At 39.2% G+C, this 23603-nt stretch overlaps 1 protein-coding gene across 10 annotated transcripts in view; it reads right to left on the bottom strand.

Annotated features, from left to right (window-relative positions):
• SPATS2L (spermatogenesis associated serine rich 2 like) overlaps nt 1–23603 on the bottom strand; it is a 167482-nt gene that overhangs the window by 131791 nt on the left and 12088 nt on the right. For 7 of the 10 annotated variants that reach the window (XM_045480662.1, XM_045480671.1, XM_045480667.1 and 4 more), the window contains exon 2: nt 12123–12172. The exons of the other annotated variants lie outside the window; for them this stretch is intronic. Coding sequence is in view for 2 of the 7 variants with exons in the window: in XM_045480657.1 (XP_045336613.1) it covers nt 12123–12172 (50 nt within the window). In the remaining 5 variants the exon portion in view is untranslated. The remainder of the gene's footprint in view (nt 1–12122; nt 12173–23603) is intronic. 10 annotated transcript variants of the gene reach the window in all.

Here is a 23603-nt window from a genome sequence, read left to right as displayed (position 1 = left end):
TCCACGTGAGCTTTCTGTGAAGGGAGAAGAACAAAGATGCAGCTGGCAACTCTAGAGTGCTGTGGAAAACAGCAATTTCCCTCAGCGAAGAGGGCAGTGGGGAATCAGCAGAGGGGTACCACCAGGACACATTCTTGTTTGTAGTTTCCTGAGGCTGTGGGGGGCGGGGGGAAGAGGCTGAAGTGCAGAGAACGTGGTGTTGGGAGGCTAGGAAGGAACAGAGAGAACAACCAAGACTCAGGGCTGTCAGACGAAAACCGCAGGCAGCTGGAATAACTATGAAAAAAGAACCAGCCTGCAGAACATACCAAAGCAGCAAAGAAAGTATCATGCAAAGAGCAAAGAGAGCATCATGGCAGAGAGGTTCTGGAAAAGTGGACATGTCAGAGGACCATAAAAGGAGCCACATAAGACCAGCAATGAGTGACTGCTCAGTCTTTTTCTCGTGCACGGGAAGGACTGGGTTCTGAGCCCTCATCTAGACTGCAGATGCGATGTAGGCTGAGGTTCCTTCCTAGAAATTGCACCTCCTTCTAAAGCAATGTGCGAAGCATGCTTCTAGTGGCACAAGTATGGACTGGGGGTTCAAAAGTCAAGTGTAGTGTAAAGGAACCAAGTTAAGGAACTCAGGGTGTCTCTAACATAAGAGTTGCATGTGAAGGGGGTGCCTGGGTGGCTCAGTCAGTTAAGCATCTGACTTCGGCTCAGGTCATGAACTCACAGTTCATGAGTTCAAGCCCTATATCGGGCTCTGTGCTGACAGCTCAGAGCCTGCTTGGGACTCTCTCTCTCTCTCCCCTGCTCACACTCTTTCTCTCTCAAACAATAAATAAACATTAAAAAAAAGAGTTATATGAAAAAGGAAATCTCACTTGAAACAGGAACATACTGAGCCTTAAAACACACAGTTACAGACTGCTGTTCAGCCCAGAAGTCCTGCATGTCACAAGTGTTAAAAAGAACAATAATGAATTACATTTGTATACTACTTTAAAGTTTATAAAGAATTTTAATACAAGTGATCTGTCTCACATGTATATTTTTATGCCCCAAAAAGACACATTCTTCACATTATAAAAGTCCCTAACCATTGACTTTTATGTTACTGCAAACATTTAATTCTATAAATACTACTCATAGAATTTTATCTATAAATATTATATATAAAAGCCAAATGGTGGGTTTTAGGTATTGAATCTACTCTAAAACATCTACTACTCTTCCAGAGTGACTAGTTAAATATAATTTACATTAACTGAACTAGGTGTAAACATTGCTATACTCTGCATAGACCATTAAGCATATCTCATTAAGAAGTTTCTATATTTCCAAACCCTCAGACATTCTAAGGGGGTACTATAGATGAGTAATTATTTTTAAACGAATATATTAAAAGATATCCCTCAAGGGTCTTTAAAAACAGCTCTTAATAGCATCAACAGGAAGCATGCTATAAGGTTATGAAGAATGGTAGAATAAAAATGATTGTGGCCTATTTCCATAAAGAAGCAGGGAGAATAGAAAATAAGCTAAAATTACTTCCAGCTTGCTGAGTTAAAATGAACTGTTATGTCATTAGGCGAGTGTCTTATTTACTCTTTGCCCTATATACAATAATAACATGTGTTGTTGAGAGTCAAGAGTTCACATTAGCATTTTTTAATTTAGGAAAAAGAGGAAATTGTAAACCCTAAGGAACAGTTTTCTGGTTGACATAGTTCAGCATGCCTGGAGGGTGATGTGTACTTTGTACCCAAATCTTACTAAATGTTCTGTCCTTGAGATACAAAGATAACACTTCTGACCCACCGTCAACAGAGCATTCACTTTGAGGTTCTTTCTTTCTTTCAGCTTTGATGATAAATTTGTGCTGATCTACCTTCTTTTGGTCACCTGGTTTCCTATGTGACCGGCATCATACGTTTGGGGAGGCAGCTGCCTAGCTTTGGGACAGAAGTTGCAGCCTGGAGAAGGGAAGTGAAGCAGAGAGCTAACCCTTGGCCTCGGCATTAACGATGTGTTAAAGCAAAATTCTACAAAGTAGAAACACATATGGTCGGTATGGTAAGAACTCTGTAAACCTATTTACACTAAGAAATGCTGCAATCAGCTGAAGCTTTTCTTTGGATATGTTAACTTCTGGAGCAAATTAAGCCTTCTGTATCAATTCCTTCTGTACCACTGAGTTTTTACATTTTTCTAGGTTTTGGTTTCTCCAATCCCTTAGTTCTGATCATTCACCCTGTTTAGGTCTTTGGTAGCCCTTATCGCTAGTTGTAATTACTGTGTTTATTCACTTGGTTACCTGTGTCTTCATTGTATGGCTCCTCCACTAGAATATTAGCTCTGTGTATTGGAAGATCCCAATCTACTAAAGTTGGGTACCGATTCCTTGATCAGAGTTTATCTGGCCCAATATATAATTCATCAATATATAGATCCCAGAAAGAACTGCCAGAATATATTCCTTCTTTCACCAAATACTAATTGAACATCCCTATGTACTGGCAATGGGCACAGCACTGGGCATACTGGTGAATGGAACTTACGTTCAGACAGCTGGTGGTCTATTATGGGTCTGGCTGAATATATCGGGTGCTATCTTGCTAAATCTTTGAGCAGACCACAGAGAAAGAAGAAGGAAAGAAGGCATCGGTTCATTAATCAGAGTGCAAGCTCACAGAGGACAAAGCCATATCTCTCCTACTTCTTTGATTTAATCTTCCTTCACTCTTGGTTGCTCTAGGTAAGCAACGCATGCCTTCTTAATTGGCTGCCAGAGCCGTCTTCAAGATCTCCTTTCAGAAAGCTTTGCAAAAGTCCTAGAAACAATTTTGCTATTCTGGAAAATGTTAATGTTCAAGGTACTCCTTTGAAAGAAAAGGAAAATTCCTTTGAGATTTTTTTTTCCTCAGTAACAAGGAATGCAATTAGGCCTATACTTGGCACTTTGTCAGTTCCCAGAGCCAAGAGATCTCAGGGTTAGGAGAACAAAGCTACCAAGATGCTTTTGCTATTGACTATGGCTGACTCAAAGTTCAAGGGTTAAAGCCTGAGAATGTTTTACCCCTTGACTTGAATTTCCCATGTAAGTAACTTCCAAATACCAAAGCTTAGAGGAACCAGAATACAACAATCTTTTCCATTACTTTATTGAAAAATTATGTATGCTGTGATTTATTGCTAATGCTGGACTTTCAAAGCATTAGACAGGACACCTGCAAACTTTTGGACAGCAGCTGCCAATACAAGTTTAACATTTCATGGCTCAGCACTTAAAATATGATGAATAATAAATCATCCCTGTAACCAGCATGAGGCACTTGGTTGGTAATGTATTGAGAGTTGGTAAAAAAAAAAAAAATGAACTATAGATTATGTTGTAACTCAGCATTTTGGAAAATGGAGGCTAAGTAAAATGGTGATTGCTATTAATGTCTCTCTTTCTTAGTGGTACACTTTCTCTTCTTAAGAAATTTTTTTTTTACAGAAGGACCACGTCACTGTGTACTAACAATAAAAACCCTGGTGATTTCAGATGTATATATGTGCTTGAAAAACAAAGAATCTTGAAACTCTTTATAGGTTTATAGTAAATGATGCAAATGGGACAATACTCAATTTAGGACCTATCAGGGCAATGTTTGAAAGTGATGTTTAACTTGTTTTGGAAGATATTCATCAGTTTTTCGGGCATATATTTTTATCATTTCCATTCTTGAAATATTACAAATAGTTGCTTAAGCTCTGGCAGAACAAATGGTACTTATGAAATACTGGTTTGGTGTGAGGAATGGCTATAAACATCCTGTTTAAGAATGGCTGTGATGTATTCAAATATATTTTAATAGGTCCCCAAGAGAAAAAAGTTAAGGTCCTTCAATAGTGTGATGAGTTGCTGACAGCACACAGATCCTGTGCCCCTTTCTTACCACCTTTCCGCTTTGGCATAAAATTTCAGGGCAAGTCAGGCAGTCAGTGAAGAGAATATAGGCATTAGGAATGATAAGGTGGATTTAATACCTTGTTTCTAACAAGAGGTCAAGCAGTAGCTAAAGGCAGACACGGAGTCAAACCCTAGAGAAGCAGCCTAAGCAGAAGGATGGCCCTTGGGACCTACACAGCAATTACGTCAATGAAAGTGAGTTCAAGGTCAGTGTCCACCCAAAGAAGAACAAGAGAAGCAGCGCAGGCTCAATCAGGTGTGTTGACATTTGTTGAAGAAATCGTTCATATATAATTTCATACTTATACTTGATTCTTTTTATGTAAATTCCTTAAAGAAAATTGAGTCATCAGCAATTATTGAAACACTACTACCAGTTGTAGGTGGAAGCTCACTGGGATCCCTGATTTTCTTTTTTTTTGAAAAAAATTTTAAGTTTATTTATTTTGAGAGAGAGAGCATGCACGTGCACAAGCAGGGTAGGGACAGAGAATAAGAAACCCAACCAGGCTCTCTACACTATCAGCATGGAGACTGACATGGGGTTCCATCTCTCAGGACCGTGAGATCATGACCTGAGCTGAAATCAAGAGTTGGATGCTTAACTGACTGAACCACCCAGGGGCTCCAGGGATCCCTGATTTTCTGAGATGGCCCAGGGCATATGAGACTAGACCTCCCGGGAATGCTGTCTATACTAGGTGATGCTGTCCCGTCACCCAAGGATGGCTGGTCAAAAGTGGTCAGTCAACCAAAATTGGATGAATTAGATTCTCTCTTCCAAGGGCTTCAAACCTGGAAGCATGAAACAGAGGACAGAGGACATCAGTGCTTGGTCACACTAACAATATCTTAGAGAAGAGGGACATAGAACCCTATGTTGTGATTACCAGAGCTTCCCTGGTCACGGCCCTTCATGCAGTTTCATGGTTCCTCCCTTCCTTCACGTCTGTGAGACACCCCAGGATACTTCCAATAAACAATATTAAAATAATTGGGAATTTTGTTTAAGCTAGTCAGTCAGTTTCTGTAGCTTCCAATCAAAGAATCTTGTAGGTTAAGGACATCAGCACTTTAATAAAAAGTTACATTTCATTAAAAGAGAAGCATAAGAGACATGATCATAATTGGTCACATTTGTAGGAAACTCTACATTTTACAGATGCTCTCATACATGATCTCTGTAAGGGTTGGAGAAGGGCTGCTATTATCACCCTCATGATAGAGAAAAGGCAATGCAGCTCAGAGAGGGTAGCACCTACATGCTGTGGGGCCTGGCTGCTGGCAAGAGGCAGAACCAGGCTTAGAACCCATCCTCCAATCTCTCTGTCTCTCAAAATAAATAAACTTAAAATGAAAAAGAAAAAAGGTTAGGTTTATACAAAGAATACAAGCAAAATAGAAAAATGGAACTATTCTGAGCTCTTCTACTTCAACTCCAACTCAGGCTTGAGAAAAGTTTTAATAAAGTAAAATATATAAGGTATTGCCTTGGTGTTGATATTTGCCAACAAAAAAACATTAGGGCTCGGGCGCCTGGATGGCTCAGTCGGTTGAACATCCGACTTTGGCTCAGATCATGATCTCACAGTTCACGGGTTTGAGCCCCGCTTCAAGCTTTGTGCTAACAGCATGGAGCTTGCTTTGGATTCTCTGACTCCCTCTCTCTGCCCCACCCCTGCTTACATGCGGTCTCTCTCAAAGATAAGTAAATAAACATTTAAAAAACCATCAGGCCTGAGAGGTGCCTCCTTTTGGGTAGCAAGCTTACCATCTTCTACATATTTTAACTATTAGCAGGAAATGTCCTTTGAGCTACACAGCAGTGGTGTTCAAGATGTTTTCAACATGTATCTTCAAATATGTGCGGTTGTTTATTTATAATTCATACACATATATTATTATATTAACATGTTATATACCTTATAAACATGAACAAAATAGAAAAGGACAGATTTTGCTAATCATGATTATCTCAAGGCAAATATACACAGGACAAGGTTAAGGATCAATTAACCACAGTGAACATAAATCCACATGTCTCCCAAGTAATTTATAATTTTCGTGGCTAGATTCTTAGAAGATCTGATTAGATGGTCACAGTCATCACTTTGTAATGTGGCTGACAGAGTTCATGCTCAACTCGGTCATTTTCTTGTTGCCTGCAATATGAAAACTGTCTTCCATTTATGGAAATTCTTTATAGAATCTTTTAAACAGTGTGTTAGTTTGTGAGGGTTTGTTAAAACTAAAATATAGAATTTGCAACTCCAGTTAAAGCGGCATGATATATTTCACAAAATAACCCAAGTAGAGGAACCAGCAGGGAAGTCGCTGTGAAGGGGGTGGCCTTACCTCCCTCTCTCCAGGTGATAACTGATCACCTGACATGTGGGCCCAGGGACGATGCCAGTGTCAGTACAGTCACCATCAGTTATCATAATGTTTCATGAAAGCAAAATGAATCTAAATGAAAGTTCTAATCAATTTCTTTTCCACCCAAATGATTCTTCTCAAGAGCTCCCCAGGGTGTATATTCCAGTTGGAGGCCATTTGCCATGAAACAAAGCAATAGTTTATTTCTGGAGCACCTTATAATCACAGGAATCTCTAGGCCTAAAACTATGCAGGACAAGGGACAAACCAACTCAGGCCACAAATGAAGTTATTTTGCATTTAAAAAAAACTTTTAAGATTATGAACTGTAACTCACAACCAGAAAAGCACATAAAACATTAATGTTTGATGCAATGTGCTGTATATTGTAACTACCAGACCAGTAAAAAAACAGGACCTTGTTAGGACCTTGCAAGCCCTCCAGGTCCTTTCTCTTCCCTAGCACACCCTCCTCAAAGAGGTAACCACTATCCTAATTCTTTCAGTAATAAATTCCTTGTTTCTCTTTATAGTTTTAGCCACTTATGTATGTACCCCTTAGCAACAGAGTTTAGTTTCTTCTGTTTTCACACTTCATATAAATAGAATAAGATTGTTATATATTCTTTTGTATATTCTTCCTTTCAACATCCTGTCTGTAAGATATATCTGTGTTAATGTGTATAGCTCTAGTTTATTCTTTTTTACTGATGTGTAGCTTTCTATCTTACAATCACATCTGCAGTTTATTCAGCCATTCTGCTACTGAGAGGTATTTTGGATGTTTCTAATTTGAGATGAATACAAGCAATGCTACTAGGGACATATTACACCTGCCTCTGGATGCTCATGGGTATACATGTCTCTAGAATACATATATACATGCACATGCATCTGTGCACAAGTGAAACTGCTGAGTCCTAACATAGTTAAAAACCCTAATCACAGTCCCTGATTTCAAACTATACTACAAAAACTACAGTCATCAAAACAGTATGGCATTGGTACAAAAAACAGACAGAAAGATGGGACAGAATTGAGAGACCAGAAATAAACCTGCACATATACAGACAATTCATTTATGATGAAGGAGCCAAGAACATACAATGAATAAAGGACAGTCTCTTCAATAAATGGTTTTGGGAAAACTGGACAGTCACATTCAAAAGAGTGAAACCAGATTACTGTCTTAAACCATACACAAAAATTAATTCAAAATGGATTAAAGACTTGAATGTAGTACCTGAAACTATAAAATCCTAAAAGAAAACACCGGTGGTAAGTTCCATGACACCTTTGTGAACCTGACTCCAAAGGCAATGGAAACAAAAGCAAAAATAAATGGGACTACATCAGAGTAAAAAACTTCTGCACAGCAAAGGAAACCATTGTCTAAATGAAAAGGCAACATACTGAGTGGGAGAAGGTATTTGCAAACCATATATCCAATAAGGGGTTAATATCCAAAATACACGATGAACTTATATAACTCAACAACAAGAAAAAACCAAACTCTATTATAAAATGGGGATCTGAATAGAGATTTCTCCAAAAAAAGACATCCAGATAGCCAAGAGGTACATGAAAAGATGCTCAATATCACTAATAATCAGGGAAATGTATTTCAATACCACAGTGAGATATCACCTAATACCTGTTAGAATGTAATTATCAAAAAGACAAAAAACAACAAGTGTTGGAGAGGATGTAGAGAAAAGGGAACGCTTGCATACTGTTGGTAGGATTGTAAATTGGTAGAGCCATCGTAGAAAATAGCATGGAGGTTCCTCAAAAAATTAAATAGAACTATCATATGACCCAGCTATTCCACTTCTGGGTATTTATCCAAAGAATACATAAATACTAATTCAAAAAGATAATATGCACCCTTATATTCACTGCAGCATTATTTACAATAGTCAAGATATAAAAACAACTTATGTGTCTGCGAATGAATGGATCAAAAAGATGTGGTCAATTTACACAATGGAATGCTATTCAGCCATAAAAAGAATGAAATCTTGCCATCCACAACAACATGGATGGACCTTGAGGTTATGATGATAAGCAAAACAAGTCAGATGGAGAAAGAGAAATGTCATATGACTTCACTCATATGTGGAAACTAAAAAAACAAAACAAAACAAAACGAAAAACAGAAGAAAAAAACAAAACAGACCAAAAACGCACTCCCAGATACAGATAATAGACAGAGAGGAAGATAATACCAGAGAGGAAGGAAACTGCGGTGGGTGAAATGATGATGAGGGTCAACTGTATGGTGATGACCTGTAAACTAGTCCTGTTGTGTTGGTCACTTTGTGGTGTACACAGATGTCAAATTATAAACTGTACACCTGAAACTTATATTTTATTTTTTTGAAACTTCTACTTAAAAAAAAAGAAAAGAAAATAGAGATTACTACAGCTTATAAACAAAACCCAAAAGCAAAATACACCTAAGGGAAGGTAATTCTAGTGCATCTCCTGGCAATCAATTTTAATATCAACTAATTCTTCCGTAGCCATGATGAAAGCTCATTAAATTACTAGATTTATCTTTCCCTGGATTTTCACTCCTGCACATTCGTTAGGTTTGAACCACAATATTAAATACATTTAACTCTGTTAAAAAATAGTTTGAAATTTTCCAATGAATTTATTGAGGCCAATTCCCTCAATACCCACCCCCCTCATATATATATATATTTATATATTATAATCACATTTTTCACTTTAATGAGGGCAAACATTATATCTACAAAAAGTTCATTCAAATTTTATTTATTTATTTATTTATTTATTTATTTTTTATTAAAAAAATTTTTTTTTCAACGTTTATTTTTGGGACAGAGAGAGACAGAGCATGAACGGGGGAGGGGCAGAGAGAGAGGGAGACACAGAATCGGAAACAGGCTCCAGGCTCTGAGCCATCAGCCCAGAGCCTGACGCGGGGCTCGAACTCACGGACCGCGAGATCGTGACCTGGCTGAAGTCGGACGCTTAACCGACTGCGCCACCCAGGCGCCCCAAAGTTCATTCAAATTTTAAAGCAATTTTGCACCAAAAGGGTTCAAGTTAACACTCATATTGATCAAACATGAAAAGCCAAAAATATTAATTCTATAGTCAAACTGAGGAATACAAATACAAGTAAGAGATGAATTCCAACTTTAGAATCTCCAATGTTTCATAACTATCATGAATGATCTCCAAATTGAGTGCGTAAACGGGGCATGCTTAGATGACAATATTGCGGCACTAGCAAAATCGTCCTGCTCATCAGTCTCCCATTGTCTTATTGATCATAAACACAGTAACTAACATTTGCTGTAGCGCCAGGTACTTTCTGCATATTAGTTCATATACAATGCTATTTTAATCCTCAAAACAACTCTATGAGATAGGTACATAACCCTATGTAATAGGTCCCAATTACAAAAGGAAGCTGAGACACAGAGAGGAGAGTAACCTGACCAACGTCCATGGCTGTAAGTAGTTGAGTTAGTCATCCAAACCAAGCCTCCCGGTGTCTCAGTCCAGACCCTACTACGCTGCTTGGCAACACATTTATTCATTTTGTTGTTGTCACTGTTGGCCTTGTGATTATTTTGATAACACCAAGAATAGTTCTCTAAGACAAGAGCAAAATGTGTGAACCAATAGGAGGGCGGGGAAATCTATGTACACTTGTTTTGATTTATGAAAATTTTGTGAAAATGACTGTAACCAAGCAACTCTAACTCTGGGAGAAGTAATTAAGAAATGAATTAAGGGATTCAATGGATACCCAAATTAGTCATCAGAGCTCAAAGATCTGGAGTTCTGGTCTATATCCAGCTTTGGCACTTGCATCCAAAATAAACACGACCAGATAAGTACCACAAGCTCACAATTAAAATGGATTTATATGGCTTATGTGTCCACATGGGACAGCCTCTTCCTAATTGAATTCGGACACCTCTTCAGTTATTGTGGGCTTCATTTGCCATCTTCCTACTCTTTTGTAACTGCTGGCAATAGGATTATACTGAGGGAGAAATCATTTCAATCACTGATGTCTGCAGAGCAAGCATAAAAAGATAAAAGAAAAGCCTGTGAACTGTAATTAGAAAATTCCTTAAGTGTGCTCATGTGACATATGTTTGAGACTACGACCAACTGGCGAGGTGAGTTACAGAATGGATGTCCAATGTCACTGTTCTGGGATAAGCAGCCAGTAAAAGTAGTGTCCCAACATGCGATTAGAGTAATCTTTTGCAGGCCAAAACATTCCTGCTTTCTACCTCTAATATGATTAGTGACAGACAGCTGGAGGCATCTCATTCTCCTGACAAAAATATGATCGGAATTGTTTTCAATTGGTATATCTTTCCATCAAGCTGTTTGTTGCCTTCCAGCAAAATAATCAGAGTTTCTGATTATTTGGTATGTTCCAAGAAAACAGTAATTGATTGTGCCCTTGCTTGTCTGATAGGGAGAAGGCTGCCAGAATTTACATAGTAACTCTTCAGTTGCCTAACCCAAAGAAAAACTAAGCAGTGTGTGTATGTGTGAGCATGTGTGCGTGCGTGTGTGTGCGCAACAGAGTGAGAGAGAGAGAACCAATAGTTTCCATAATAATTCTCTTTGAACAACTATAAACAAAGTGTTTTCCATGGTGATTCAGATTTCAAATATGAGGAAGTAAAAGTATTCTATTCCACTCATGGAAAACCACCAACTCCCACCAATGTTAATGGCTCTTTTCAAAAAGTTACAGTCACCTTAATACTGAAATTTCAGGGTTATAGAAAAAGAATCAAGTTCAGATTAACATTCATGGAAATATTTAGGTGCAATAAGACCTCATTCATTTGGACTACCTCAGTTTAGAATCTACAATCATTTGACAGTTGTCTGGACCAGTGATGATCTTTTCACAACAGCTTGCTAAGCAAATTAACTTAAACGAGCAAGACTGCTGGGGGGAAAATAAAAATTCAGGTAAAGTATGATGAATCAAAAATAACAACATGCTTCCTGTACAGCAAACACTTTTCATGAACCCATTAAAATACCAGTGACTGATGACCATAATAATTACCATTTAATTAAGTGTCAATCTTATATAGCTCACATTACATACATGAGCTAGAACTATCCCAACAACTCTGCAAGATGTATATAATTATCTCCATCTCAGAGAGGAGGAAACTGAGACTCAGAGAAGCAGGTAACACACAAAGACATAACCATCACTAGGCAGCCGAAGCAGTATGCAAAGCCACATGGTCTGGCTCAGAAGCCTGTGTCCTTTCACCCCAACTCAACACTGAGTCAGCACTGAAGATTGCAAGTCAGACTTCTAGAGTCACTGGAGCAAGTTCTTCAATAACAACAACAACAACAACAACAGCAGCAAAAATAGCGATCACTGCAAGGAGGGCTAGCTAGGCAGTCTGGCTCCAGAGCCCGCCACTCTTAACCATAGTTCCTTTCTACATCACAAGGGCATCTATAAAATACCCTTTGGTGCATTGAAATATTTTACATGCATGAAACTACTCTGAAGAGATCCACAGAAATGCCAATGGAGGTGGTGAAGGGGGATGCAGGTGAGGTAGGAGTCCTTGGGTCCACTGCCCCTCCCCTGCACCCCATCATGAGTGACTTTAGTCCACACATCTATAAACAAGAACCGGTGTTGAGATCCTGAGAGACTGATAAGGCTGTGAGGAGGCTTCTGGGAGTCTGCAGAAGCCTCTGGTGGTGGGCAGTGGAGGAGCACACGGAGAGGGGAAGGAACATCTCTACTTACCCAACTATCCACAGAGATATTCCTGAAAGCAGCCTGCGTTTCGGAATGCTCTAGGAAAAAAGTAAATTTGGGAGGTCAGATCTCACATTTAGCAGCCACACCACCCATTTCCATCACATTCACATCCAAGCACAGGATGTGGAGTCAAGCAGACATGGAACTGGTCCTTACCTGTGACTTAAGAGCTACTAGGGAGAGCAACCTCTCTGTGTCTCAGTTTACTCAACTGTAAGATGAGATAATAACAGTTCCCTCCTCACAGAGTTGCCGCAATTCGTACCATGAATTCAAAACACAACAGTGCTACTTTAACAAGTACAAGAGCTAACATTTAAGGCTTGTTTAGACAGTGCCTACCACTTCTCTAGGGCTTCAAATAAGCTAACTCTTCAACATTTATCACTGGCATTCTGCAGATGTAGAAAGTGAGGCACTGAAAGGTCAAATCATGTTTCGTAAAAGTATCCCTGGCAAGTGGTGGGGTGGGGACATAGGACCATCTGGCCTCTGAAGCTGGATAGTGATATCCTGCCTAATTTATTACAAGTAAATGTTATCTATTGTTATTATTGCTGTTATAATATTCTCCTCTCCGATCCCAGGGAGCTCACCATTTAGCTAGTAACCACTTAGGCACAGAGATAGGTGCCAGGGTCATAAGTCAACCAACCAATCACTCACTAAGTCAACAATCTCTTCAAGTGTTCCCTGAAAATCCCTGTGTACCTGATGCTCTGTTAAGTACCATGTGGGACTTCAAGGGCTCTGGTCATTGACCCTGCAGTCAGATAAACCTTCACGAAGCAAATGGGGAATGACAACAAGAAGGAAGCATAGAAAGGACAGGAGAGGGTGGTGTCAGGACACTGGATGCTGTGTCTGGCTCTGGCACTAGCTTTCTTGGTGGCCTTCCCCAAGTCAGCTGACCTCACTGGGTTTCATCTTTAAATGAGTTCTTAGCCCAGAGATTCTTAGCCCAAAGTTCTTAGCCCAGAGGTTCTTAAGCTCAGAGATTCTAATTTACAATTCTATTCTCTCCTTCAATTTGACTTATTTTCTCCCAACAGTCCATTTTTGAGAGAATACATTATAACCCTTCATTCATCCAACAAACATTGACTGAACACAATGCCAGGCACTGTGAACAGTGCTCAGGATATTAACACAAGGCTTGGCTTAACATTTTGTAATTAGCTCTGTGAGCATGATCCATTCCTATCACGGAAATCTCAGGGAAGATTGCAGCCCTGAGGACAGCAGCACATGCCCATTCTTCCCAATGTGAACCTTGGGAGTGGCTCCAATGAATTTTGCACCAATCCAAAATCCAGGGTCCCACACTGGGCAAGAGGGTGCCATGCTAAGTATGATGGGGAAGATAAGAATCTCTATGAAAAATAAGGCAGAAACTAGACCAGTGAAATGGGGCTGAGGGTTAGGTTTGTTTTCTAAAAGTAAGTGCTGTATGCAATAAACCAAAGAGATGAAAACTGTTGATACTTTACTTGACTTTCTTGACTTTATTAATGTATACTAATGGCCACTTTGATAGCAATCTTTTTTTTTTATGTATATGTGTGCATACCGTGTATGTTTGCACATGTGACTGCTTCTTCGAGAAGCATTTATTTTGACACAAGGTGCTACTGACTTTATTTAAAGATAAGTTCATCACACTTAACTATGTTCGCTTTCACAGAAACTCCTCGGAGGGGAATAATTCCATGAGTATAAAACTTCCATTGAAAAGAAACTGATTTTAAAATGTGCTTTTCAAACTTTTGACAAAAACAATTTCTGACTTTATTTATGAACTAAAAAAAGGTAAACACTGCTGTGGAGACAATTTAATGAATAATATGAGTTGTCAAATGAGCTATTAAATATTTACAGATATAATTTTAGCCAAGACTTTTTTTTTTTTTTTTTTCAACGTTTATTTATTTTTGGGACAGAGAGAGACAGAGCATGAATGGGGGAGGGGCAGAGAGAGAGGGAGACACAGAATCGGAAACAGGCTCCAGGCTCTGAGCCATCAGCCCAGAGCCTGACGCGGGGCTCGAACTCACGGACCGCGAGATCGTGACCTGGCTGAAGTCGGACGCTTAACCGACTGCGCCACCCAGGCGCCCCTAGCCAAGACTTTTAAACATACTTCAAAATGTCCATCAACCTTTAAGTAGCATTTTGGTAAATTCTACCTCCCACCACAACAGAAGTCAACACAAGATGTTTACGGTTCCATTGTTATTATTATTATTATTTAGAGAGAGAGAGTATGCACGTGCATGAGCAGGGGAGAGGGGCAGAGGGAGAGAGCAAAAGAATCTTAAGCAGTTTCCACGCTCAGTGTGGAGCCCGATGCAGGGCTTGATCCCACGACCGTGAGATCATGACCTGAGCTGAAATTAAGAGTCGGACACTCAAATGACTGAGCCACCCAGGAGCCCCAAGATGTTTGTGGTTCTTAAAAAAAAAAAAGCTATGATGGTATGCTTTGCAGGATGGTTAAATATTTTCAGCATATAATTTTAGGTGGCAAAAAAATGAGATAACATATAAAAAATGTATCATTTTGGGGCGCCTGGGTGGCGCAGTCGGTTGAGCGTCCGACTTCAGCCAGGTCACGATCTCGCGGTCCGTGAGTTCGAGCCCCGCGTCGGGCTCTGGGCTGATGGCTCAGAGCCTGGAGCCTGTTTCCGATTCTGTGTCTCCCTCTCTCTCTGCCCCTCCCCCGTTCATGCTCTGTCTCTCTCTGTCCTAAAAATAAATAAACGTTGAAAAAAAAAATTAAAAAAAAAAATGTATCATTTTGATAGGTTTTCAGGTAAAGTAACCTGTCCATGGCATTCTACAGAGAATTTGGTTCCTAAATTGGGCCTGAAAGAGATTCCAAAAATGTTTTAAGCAATGACAACATTGTTGGAGTACATGCATAAATGTCAAAGATGACAACTCTGAGGAACAATACTCTCTTGGATATATAAATTATAGCTTTCTTAAGCTTGGAAAAAAAATTAGAAATTTAGTAGTGATTATTCCTGAGTGAAGAATTATGGTGTTTTTTCCTTTTTCTTTATAATCCCTCTACTTTCCAAACTTCCTATAATGAGCGTGTGTTACTTGAACATTTTGAAAAAAATAAGTTTTTTCAAGTTCATGATATGTTATGGAAAATTGCCTGATATGAAAAGTGAAAAGGCTTTGGGATCACACAAACTTGGGTTCAAATCCCTTTTTAGTTTGGTGCCCTCAGATGAGCTACTCAGCAGACCAAGTTTGTACATAAAATGGAAATAATAACACATGCCTTGAAGTACCATGTTGCCTACTAAAGGTGAGAAATATTGTAATTGCTTAGCACAGAGTAGGAGCCCAGTGAATGATAATCACTCTTCCATCCACAGCACACAAGGAAGAAAGGCCTTCCTGATAACAATAAATAAATTGTTGGTGTTTATAAATTGTATTTCAGCCATTTGTTTATAGAAACATTGAGAGTTTTTAACAGGTAATTTTCAGAAATCTTCTGATAGTTAAACGTTCAGAAGAAAAGTAGGAACGGGTTTATATCCTACCCTCCTTTCTATCACAATTATTAGGGTCTTACAATCTAAAACTCTTGGGTTCACTTGCACACACCACTATGCTATGTTCAGAAATCCTCTGGTTGGGATGGGAGTTGAGAGAAGGGTTAAGGAGGACCCAATGGAGCACAGAGAAACCACAGCTATCACAATCAAGATCTTTTCCATTTTGTCATTCCTTATGAGTAAAGTGAGCAAAATAAAGTATGGGACTGCTTAAATGAGGGGTGAGGGACAAGATATTTTTTATGGCTTTTTTTTTAATGCTAGCTATGTTGATATTTTCATCCTATTCAGCTGAAGGTAGTTCAATCAGTTAGGTTTATGACAAAATATATGTACTCAACAAAATATGGCTGTTGGGGATATGTTGCCTTTGGATATATGTTGCTGTACCTTGACTACAGGAAGAAATATTGATTTAACTGGCTTTAATATCAAGTCAGGTATTTGTTGACATGTGGAAATGAAAAATATCAAATCCATGAACAGCTTGATATATAGGTCAAGTCCCATTTCACCTCCCTCCAAGGGACTGTCCAAAGTCTTCCACTGTATTGGAACTGTGTTCTAATGATGCTTGCCCCAGTCACAGATAACATGAATTTTCATTACAATAGGGTTTGCTACATAAATGAATATTGGTATTGATTTTTATGTAGTATAATTTATTGTAGAAAGTACAGCAAAAAAGAAAGAAAAGAAAATCATTATGTATTTAACTTCTCCCTTTTCCCAACTCTGGAGGCATATCTTGCTTTCCACCAAAGCTATATAATGTTCTCTCCTTTTCACTATCTGATTACTTCTTATTCCCTCTCACAGTGCCTAGTACTGAGTAGACACTCCAAAAAAAGCTGATGAAGAAATGAGCTGAATAAAATGTGATACCAAAGCAAATGAGGAAAATTCGAAATAATCCCCATTGTAAGAGAAATAAATTTAAATTTCTTTAATGTTTATTTTTGAGAGAGAGAGAGAGAAAAAGAGAGCAAGACTGGGGGAGGGGCAGAGAGAGAGAGGGACAGAGAGAGAGGGAGAATCCGAAGCAGGCTCCAGGCTCTGAGCTGTCAGCACAGACCCCCACGTGGGGCTAGAACACACGAACTGTGAGATCATGACCTGAGCTGAAGTCGGACACTGAACTGACTGGGCCACCCAGGAGCCCTGAGAAATAGATTTTAGAAATTGCTTCAAAATGAGTACAGCAAGCAGGCTGAGCCATTGCCAGCTAGCATGTTCAAGGTGTCCAGGCATCTGTTGACCTTCGGTTGGCTCCCTATTGCTAAATGGTCATGAGACTCGTCTAAAATATCCAGCACCCAGCTCACACACTCCCATCGCTGGGGAATGCCACAGAGACATTTCAATCATTAATTACCTGAAACACCTTCATAAAAGTCCTACAGACGTTCAGCTCTAGAGCAGCTACTGATCAAATTCTGTCCTTCTAAAGGACTGAGAAAGGACCACCATGACTGGGAGGCAATAAAGGCAGAGAGGTTGGCCCACAGCAGCCCAGGGAAAGGGAGTTAACACAGCTCCAGAATTGGGAGTTACTTTCTTACAGCCAGACTCAGAAGCAGTTTCTGTGCCTTTAACGAGGACATAACCAAGGCTGGGGGAAAAACCAAGAGGGACTACTGAAAAGCTTGCATAGACACTATCCAGTGTCTAAATTCTTAATTTCTTGTTCTCTTTTCTTTTCGCCTCCAGCAACAATGATTACTTTAATAATCAAAGAGTTTCCTATAATTTTTTATAAAGCAATCTATTTGGAATATGTTTTACCACCTGATAGTTTTTTCCTTTGAGTCTTTTTTATTAAAAGCTACAATAATGCATCAAATATAAAAGTTTTGTGGGGCACCTGGGTGGCTCAGTTGGCTGTCAGCACAGAGCCTGATGCAGGGCTTGAACCCACAAACCATAGATCATGACCTGAGCCAAAGTCGGACACTTAACCGACTAAGCCACCCAGGTGCCCCAAAGTCTTACTGTTTTATTTTTTATTATTTTTTAAATGTTTACTTATTTTTGAGAGAGAGAGACAGAGGATGAGCAGGGGAGGGGCAGAGAAAGAGGGAGACACAGAATATGAAGCAGGCTCCAGGCTCTGAGCTGTCAGCACAGAGCCTGACAGTGGGTCTCAAACCCACAAACCGTGAGATCATGACCTGAGCCGAAGTCAGATGCTTAACTGACTGAGCCACCCAGGCGCACCCATTTGAAAACATTTTAATTTTTTTTTTTTAATGTTTATTTATTTTTGAGACAGAGACAGAGACAGAGCATGAACAGGGGAGGGGCAGAGAGAGAGGGAGACACAGAATCTGAAACGGGCTCCAGGCTCTGAGCTGGCAGCACAGAGCCTGACGCGGGGTTCAAACTCACGGACCGTGAGATCATGACCTGAGCCGACGTTGGACGCTTAACCGACTGAGCCACCCAGGCGCCCCTGGAAAACATTTTAAAAGGTAAATCAGCTTCTCTTTGAGAGGGATGACCTGTGGCCATTAATTAATAACTTGGAAACTCATCATAAAAGCGTTTTTGAGTTAACCAAATGGTTTGCTCAATATATCTAATCCTCCATATGCCCTTTGCCTGTGCAACAGTCATCATCTCTGTTTTAGAGCCCAAGGAGTCAAGCATCAGAGACAGTAAAGCACTTTGCCCAGGATTAGACAGCTACTATGCAATGAAGCCATCTCTTGACTCCAGTCTGCAGATTCATATCCAATTCTCTGTTCACAGTTAAAACCTCACTAGCTGTACACAGAGCCCAGATTTAACTTGTTGGGCCTCCCCAGCTAAGATATCACCATGGGGGATATACTCTCATCAGGTCAAATTGGTAGTCATGTTCTGTCAAGATTCAAACTTTTTTTAGTTATTGGGCTATGGGCAACATTGTTTATCCCTTGCAAGAACTAAAATGACTTAAGGGAAACTGGGACAATTTTAAGGTAAGAATGTGTAAGCTCAAAGGCTATAAAAATTCAAGAGCTCAAAACCAAAGATAGCTTCCTTGACTAGACAATAGTTGGTTATAAACTCTGCAACAAAGTACCTCTTCAATGTGAAATTTTACTACTAGGATTTTTTTTTTTTTTTGTTCATTTTTACTAAGAACTGAAACCTACAAAATGACAAACCAGGATTACCCTATTAAAAGACAACTTCAATTGTTCCTTTGTTCTAAGAAACTGTGTTAGGTACTGACTGGCAATATCTACACCTTGATCTTCATATTAATTATGCATTTTTCCTACAAAATTGACTGCCACACTACATGCTGTAAGTCAGATTTGAGAGCTGCCAAGATAAATGTTCCAAATGGTTGACTTTTTAAAGACAACTTGTCAGTTCACCAAATAATTCTGTGGGGGTTTATCGCAGTATATTCTATGTCTCCCCTGTACCTATACTTATACCTTTAGCAAATATTATAGCTCTTTCCTGATGTATCATCTTACAGCTAAAGCTAAAGATTTTTCCTTTCAACCCTTAATATACAAGTAATGAAACTTACAATTCCTTTTGACACCATCAATTTACTTTGGCCATTATTATCAGTTAATTCCTATATGGATTTGTGTGAAATACCCTGCTTCCTGGGGAGAGAAGTAATTCTGGCCTAGTCCATACAACTAAAACACGGACGACTTTTGTATTATTGACCAAATAAATGTCTTCTTCCCTGAGGTTTGCTTTCATCAATCATATCAATGTCTTATTTCCTTTAGTTAACACCTTATTTTAATGAGGTTTGATTCCAAAACATATAAGAACATACGCACACAAGAGGTACTATATTGAGTAAGCCAAGAGTTCCAGCCAAGTGTCCTATCTTTTACGTGGTACAAAGCGACAGTTTGTAAAAAGCACAATGGTAACTATTCATTCCGCCAGCCTTAAAAGGATAGGCATGAACTGCATGCCAGAATGGAAAAGCTTAAGCTTTGAAATCAGACAGCTGGCTTCAAATACCATCTCTACTACCACTATCTTTGTGACCTTGGGCAAACTACTTATCTCCCCTCACAGCTTTCTCATCTGAAAAATGGGGATAACAGATTTGCCTCAAAGGGGCTGTGGAAGAGGCAAACAAGAATTTTGCTATAAAAAACCTAGCATACAACCTGGTATTTTAGTATATACGAAGGAACTGTTCATTTTTTTCCCACCTCCCTGTAAAATGTGATTAGTGATTCATTTTGAATCTGTTGTCTATGCACAAAAAAATAATGTAAAGGATATTAACGCTGGTGCTCCTATGATAGCAAAGAACTGAAATGGTCTAAGCATAGGGAAATGACCACATTAAGGTATATTCATATATTGAAATGTATGCAGTTATTCTAAATATTTTTCCAATAATATTTTATGACAAGGGAAACTGCTCTCCTAGAATTTAAGTGAGGAAAACAGACAAGAAGGTCTGTATAATGATAACAGCTCACATTTACTGAGCATTGACTATGAGCCACGTACCATGCTATGTACTTTACATGTATTACCTTATTAATTCTTACAATAAACCAACTAGATGCATACTATTATTATCCCCATTTTATAGAAAGAGAGACTACAATTTTGATAGTTTGGGCAACTTACAGTTACTATATAAAGTAGCATGGCCAGTACTGGAATCTCAAACTGTCTGATTCCAAAGCATTTTTAACTACTATGTCACACTGATTCTTCAATACAAACTTCCTAGCTCCACCAGGAGACTAGTTTAAACACACACATACACACACACACACACACACACACACACACACACACACAAATGTATGCATGCATGCATACTCAGATCCACACACACATGCATATCTGGAAGGAAAACACACCAGATGCTAGCAATGACAATCTCTGAGTGGTGGAATTTTAGCTGACTTTTAATTATTTTTATCCATTTTAGTATCTTTTCCAAAATCAAGGAGTATGAATTGTTTTTATAATCAGAAAAAAAATTTCAAAAAAGAAAATGTGTGAGAGTACTTTGTAAAATGTGAAGTATTACACAAATACAAGTATTTTTATGAAGCCATAGACTTCCAGATTTGACTTATAGATTCAGTGCTAGTATTCCTTCAATTTTTTTTTCTTTCCACTGAGTCCAAGGTAAAGAGCATGTAAAAAACTATTTTGAGGGGCGCCTGGGTGGCTTAGCTGGTCAAGCATCCGACTCTTGACTTTGGCTCAGGTCATAATCTCACAGTTGCATGATCAAGCCCCAGGTCCAGCTCTGCATTAGGCGTGGACCCTGCTGAGGGTTCTCTCTCTCCCTCTCTCTTTGCCCCTCCCCCCACTGCATGCATGAGAGCATGCACACACTCCCTCTCTCTTAAAAAGAAAAACTATTTTGAATATGAATACAACCAAATATAGTATGGGAAACACCGTATGTGTATTTGACAGACATTCGATATTAATACAAAAACTGAAAGAGCTTGTGTGAGGGGTAAAAATCTTTTCAAGTAATACAGAATTTTCCACTTAGTGAAAACACATCCATTAGTGACATGATGCCGTTAGTGCATTCCCTGTCATGGTCATGTTAAGTGATACTGTCACGGAGCCATTTACGTAGACACCAGCACACTGTTTGGACATGCCTCAGCCTGATTACTGTCTACCCCAGAAGGTGTGAATATAATGATGTGTTGAAGTGACACCTAAGGAGTGATTTCCTGTCACACCACTGGTACATTTTCAGAGCAATGATTCTATAAAGAGAACTGAATGATGTACAAAAAAGCAATTCCTTTGAACCAAACAAGTTCATATGAATTGAATGTACAGATGAGACAAGAATTTATTCTATCAAATTGTTCTTTTTAAATTAAATTTAAAATAAGGTCATTTAGATATGATTTTAGTAAATTTTTCCAAAGAAAAATGCCATCTAAAAGTAACCCCAAACTCGGGGCGCCTGGGTGGCGCAGTCGGTTAAGCGTCCGACTTCAGCCAGGTCACGATCTCGCGGTCCGTGAGTTCGAGCCCCGCGTCGGGCTCTGGGCTGATGGCTCAGAGCCTGGAGCCTGTTTCCAATTCTGTGTCTCCCTCTCTCTCTGCCCCTCCCCCGTTCATGCTCTGTCTCTCTCTGTCCCAAAAATAAATAAACGTTGAAAAAAAAAAAAAATTAAAAGTAACCCCAAACTAATCTTGTTTCACTTCAAAATGGAGGTTCTAAGATTGGCAATAAGAAGATCAACAATGATAGCATTACTTAGGCATTTGACTAAATATTTCCTGACTCTATCCTCTCAGACAGCCTGGGGAGAAGAAGGGAAACACAAGTGAAAGATTATCAAACTAGTAAGAAAAGAAAAAAGAAAAAAAAAAAGAAAAGACAAGACTAACAAAATTCACATACTGATGCCAAGTCTCCTGTAGAGAGCCACAGGTCTCTATCTTTGGCCTGTCCTGGTCAACATTTTATCAATGAGAAAGTACAATTCTCAAATGTGTAATTAATAATAAGTGAAAGAAGTATCACTAATAAATTGAATTTAAAAATTAGAAGTCAAAAATGTCTTGCTAGAGAAGAAAAATGATTTGACCAAAAGAGACAATATGTAACAAGGATAAATGTAAAATCATCTACACAGGTTCACACGATTAACTGCACAAGCACAGAGTAAGGGAGACTTGGCTTTGTAGTAGTTGTTTAAGAAAAGACTTGGAAATTTTATTTGACTTTAGTGACAAACCAACAATGTGCTGGCCCAGGTTTAAAACGGAGGCCAATACAATATTTGACTAGATTAATAAAAGAAGGGTGCCCTGAACAAGGGAGTTTCCTACTGCTCAGAGAACTCAGGAGGAGGGAGTGGAGTTGAAGATCCTAGCTTTTAAAACAGCATGGGCAGAGCAGTGGGCGACCAGAGGAGTGTTAACAGGATGGGAGATTTCAGTTCAGAGAGCTGGGACCATGTATGCCTGAAAAGAGAAGACTCTGAGTAGGAGGTCCAATAGCTACGGTCAAATATTTGAAGAGCTACCACACAGAAGGTGTCTATTCTGTGGCACTCCAAAGGGTGACAAAAGACAAACGGGGAAGCTGCAGGGAAGCAGATTTCAACATTTTTGTCTGCCTGTGCTTCATAATGAGTACTGGTCCAACCACACATGAGACTAGGTCCAAATCTAAAGGCGCTTAAGATCTAGAAGCATTGTGATGACTGTCAAAATTCCTCAGCATAGCAAAATTGTGAAGTTCTCGCTCCTGGCAGCGTTCAAATGGCAGCTGGCTGAATGGGATACCACGGAAAGGAATCCTGCATTTGTGGGGGGACATTAAACCATAGCACCCTCTATCCCCTTCCAACGCGCATTCTACGCTTCTAATTTCACATTAGTAACTTTCATGAAGATAGTCCTAGGGCTTTATGGATGCAATATCTAAAAATGCCTGCCTTAATAAATGAGAAATAACTATAAATTTAAATGCAATCTGGAAGAGTCCAGAAGGTGAAATTCTACCAAAGTTTGGAAATTATAAATTAATGTTGTCATGGCAACCTTAGTTGATATCATCCATCGCAGCTGAAACAGTTCTTGCTCTGGGACTATCAAAACAATAAGCGAGTTTATATATTCAATGCCACAAACCAGCACTAAATAATATTTTTAATGCTTTTATTTTTAATTTTGGGGGCAATTGATTTGCATTTTCTCCTTGAGAGTTTACAGTTTTCACATGACACTATACTGAGGCTATCATATTACAGTGCGGGGGGGGGGGGTCAATTGCATCAAGAGCTAAGGAAGTCACTGGGAGACCCATGCGTGCACTGAATTCAGTCCACTATTCAGACCTCACAGGGGAAGTAAATAGAAGGGACAAAGACCTTCTAGATCAGGATGTTAGCAGCCACAA

The sequence above is a fragment of the Leopardus geoffroyi genome, chromosome C1, assembly GCF_018350155.1.
Source record: "Leopardus geoffroyi isolate Oge1 chromosome C1, O.geoffroyi_Oge1_pat1.0, whole genome shotgun sequence".
Lineage (NCBI taxonomy): Eukaryota > Metazoa > Chordata > Mammalia > Carnivora > Felidae > Leopardus > Leopardus geoffroyi.
Note: the sequence above shows the minus strand (reverse complement) of the source record. Positions and strands in the feature narration are given on the sequence as shown.